We start from the raw sequence: 2,989 nt of genomic DNA on the forward strand, positions 1-2,989 counted from the left end.
CAACGACAAGCTCCTCTCCCTTTTCAAAGCTTTCTTCATCAATTATTAGAAGTAAAATGGTTTTTAATATAATATCGATGTCAGAATTCCTACTACTAGGTTCCCATGATGATGATTTATCAGTTTCAATATGTTTTGAAGCTATTCTTTCAGCTGAAATTTTATGGGCTAAGCAAAAATGAATCAAGCATATACAGATCTACATACATACAGTTATTTTATATTTATTCCTCTCATTGTTATTGGAGCACATTATCACTCTATTATGACTTATACGCAGTTGATTATTCATGATTTGCGGGGCTCACCACTTTAAATTCAATTCAGAAGGGAATGGGTGGGTTTGTTTACAATTGAAACAAGCGATTACAACTTTCTTGATTTTTTTTTCTTACAAAGACAGAGGTTGAATTGGTGAAGCATGCCGATGTTGAGGATGTACTGTAACCGTATCTACAGCTGTAAAGCCATTCTGGCGGCAATGGCTCTCTCGGTTCTCTTTGTTTCGGTTATTGTCAGGATGATGGTGACCATAGAGCCTGGTTTCGATATCACTTTTAGCATGCCGACACTTATTTTGCCAGAGATTTTACCAAAATATGATCACTGGGAGCCTGTCACTCCGTCCCAAATTTGCTGCCTGTGCATTTGGCTCAGCATGACTTATCTGTCTTGCTCTCTTATTCGTGAGATTACGAGGTTTACTGGATTTTTCAGGATTATTTTTGCAGCTTTTCATGATTTTCGTCAGAACATTGCTCTACTCAGCCTCCATTCCTATGAGATCTGGATGTTTGCATTTATCTACAAGACCTACGTCACTGAGTTTGACTACATTTTTCAGATCATCATAATATTACCATTGATCACTTTGCTCTTACTCACTATCTTTCAAATGACATGGGCTCAAGATGTAGCACCTGACGATGGAGAACGACTTCAGGAACTTCAGTACTATGCTATAACAAGCCTCCTCTACAGTGCTACAATGGCTTTTCATGTAGTCTGTATGGGCTTTACTAATTTCATACGTACAAAGGATGAAGTTTTGGGTGATGGTGACTTGACAGATATGCACATCTTTTTGCTAGGAGTAGCCGAGATATTATACCGACTACATTTTATATACCAAAACTACAGTCTCATTTCTATGCATCGTAATCCTCCAATCCCACGTGGAGAGCGAGCAGTTGACGATGGTAGAGATGGTCAACCTGTGATGCAAGAAATGCCAGGACCAGTTGCAGCAGCAGACCGTAGACCAGCGGACAACAAACCAGAAGAGTTTACATACCAAGCTGCAATAATGGTGGTTGGAGTTGCTATTTTTGATGCCATAGTGATTAGAGAATACTTTCAATGGTGACTCATTATGCATTTTGTGCTGACTTATTATATTGCTCATTTAATTCTCCCATTTTTAGTTTGCTGTGTGTGTAGTTTAGTCTTAGGTAGCTACAAAAATTTTTATAAAAATAGTTTTTAAAGCAGCAATTAAGTAACAAATCTTAGGTAGTTACAAAAATTTTTATAAAAATAGTTTTTAAAGCAGCAGTTAAACAAATTATAAAATCTAATAAACTTATACTATTACTAGTTTAGACAGCAACAGTAAATCTAGCACTTGCAATGTAGCTATCATGACGATGACCAGTGCTTGAACCTTTGAGCCATGCTGGATAATAACGAACCTCATATTCACCAGGTTTATCAGGGCCCTGTAACAGAAGACAAATAGATTGCATATATACTGCAAAGCTTTTACACAGTATAAGACTCTTACTGATGCAGAGTCAATAGATAAATGTATAGGTACAAGTCTTACCTTCAATTTTCCTTCACCCTCCAGTGCCTTGTTCTTATTACTGAGTGAGCTTGATACATGTGATTTACCATTGACTGGATAAATATAAATCTGATCAGACTTGCTACACCTGTAAACTTTCCAGCTAACATTCACGTCACCTTTTATGCCAATCTTAAAGAGTCAATTTTAAAAATGTTTGTTATAGTCATAAAATTACCTTGCTGTCTTTAACAGTGAGAATATTACTACCAGGAGAAGGGGGCTGTGGACACAAAAAGTAACTTGTTGTCTTTGAAGTTGGTGTTACAATGAGAACCTAAAGACTCACAGTTATGGATTGATGTATCACTAAAATCCTTATACTTTCATTCCGTAAGCTGTTCCAGCTTCCACATCAACGAAACAGGGCAAAGAAAGCTTTGAAAAGTTAGAATCTATAAATAGTAACGGTGTGGTTATTTATAGTATCACTCCTTCTCTTTCTTCAGTTGCCCATAAAGTTCACCAGAAAGCAAAAGAGAAGACAAATATAGCATCACTTGTATCTTTAAAACCTTATAAAGGTAAGTCTTTTTATTTTTATTGAATTTATGTACACGTACAATGTAGGTTTTAGCCCGGAGGATATTGCTGCTCTTAGTTTAAGAACAACTAGAGAATGATCAGTGTGGTTTCCACATGAAGATAATTTTGTAAGAATATTGTTTTCATGTTCTTGGTTTTTATGACTTTGTTCATAGATCCTTCTAACGTATCTTGCTATGAGAGTTCTTCTCAAATTAGGTCATCCTCCAACCCACCAGAGCAAACTCAGAGATGCACTTCACAAACAGTTCAAGGTTCTCTCTTATTGTACCTTGTTCTTGTTGAACCTCCTCCCTCTCCTCTCTCTCCCTCTCTTTGCTTGCAGTCTTCAAGTGATAAAAATGTCCCAGTCATACACAGGAGACCCATTAGATTATTAAAGATGTATTCCAATGACAGCCTTGAGCTAACCATTAATGACAGGGGCGTATTTAGGAATTGGAAAAGGGGGCTGCTGGGGCGCGCGAAGCGCGCCGCGATTTTGACCACACCCACTTTTACGGCGGTAAAACGGCCTTTTCCTGCATTTTCGTCAATTACGGGTGGGGCCAAGATCATTTCAAGCATACTGCTATGTTACTGGTACTTCTGATGCTC

At 37.7% G+C, this 2,989-nt stretch overlaps 1 protein-coding gene and 1 long non-coding RNA gene across 2 annotated transcripts; one reads left to right on the top strand and one right to left on the bottom strand.

Moving 5' to 3' along the window:
• Positions 1 to 1,435: 1,435 nt before the first annotated feature.
• LOC109591100 (uncharacterized) lies at positions 1,436 to 2,247 on the bottom strand. The gene is made up of 4 exons (XM_020006900.1): positions 2,171 to 2,247; positions 2,025 to 2,123; positions 1,826 to 1,978; positions 1,436 to 1,718 (listed from the first exon to the last, which is right to left on the bottom strand). Exons 1-4 carry the CDS (start codon positions 2,174 to 2,176, stop codon positions 1,599 to 1,601), a joined length of 378 nt encoding a protein of 125 aa, XP_019862459.1. The 5' UTR covers positions 2,177 to 2,247; the 3' UTR covers positions 1,436 to 1,598.
• On the top strand, positions 2,204 to 2,846 carry LOC109591101 (uncharacterized). The gene is made up of 4 exons (XR_002189654.1): positions 2,204 to 2,233; positions 2,296 to 2,370; positions 2,417 to 2,646; positions 2,718 to 2,846. It is a non-coding gene; the product is annotated as an uncharacterized LOC109591101 (long non-coding RNA).
• The last annotated feature ends 143 nt before the right edge of the window (positions 2,847 to 2,989 follow it).

The sequence above is a fragment of the Amphimedon queenslandica genome, unplaced genomic scaffold (genome assembly GCF_000090795.2).
Source record: "Amphimedon queenslandica unplaced genomic scaffold, v1.1 AMPQUscaffold_8960_Cont19100, whole genome shotgun sequence".
NCBI classification, from domain to species: Eukaryota; Metazoa; Porifera; class Demospongiae; order Haplosclerida; family Niphatidae; genus Amphimedon; species Amphimedon queenslandica.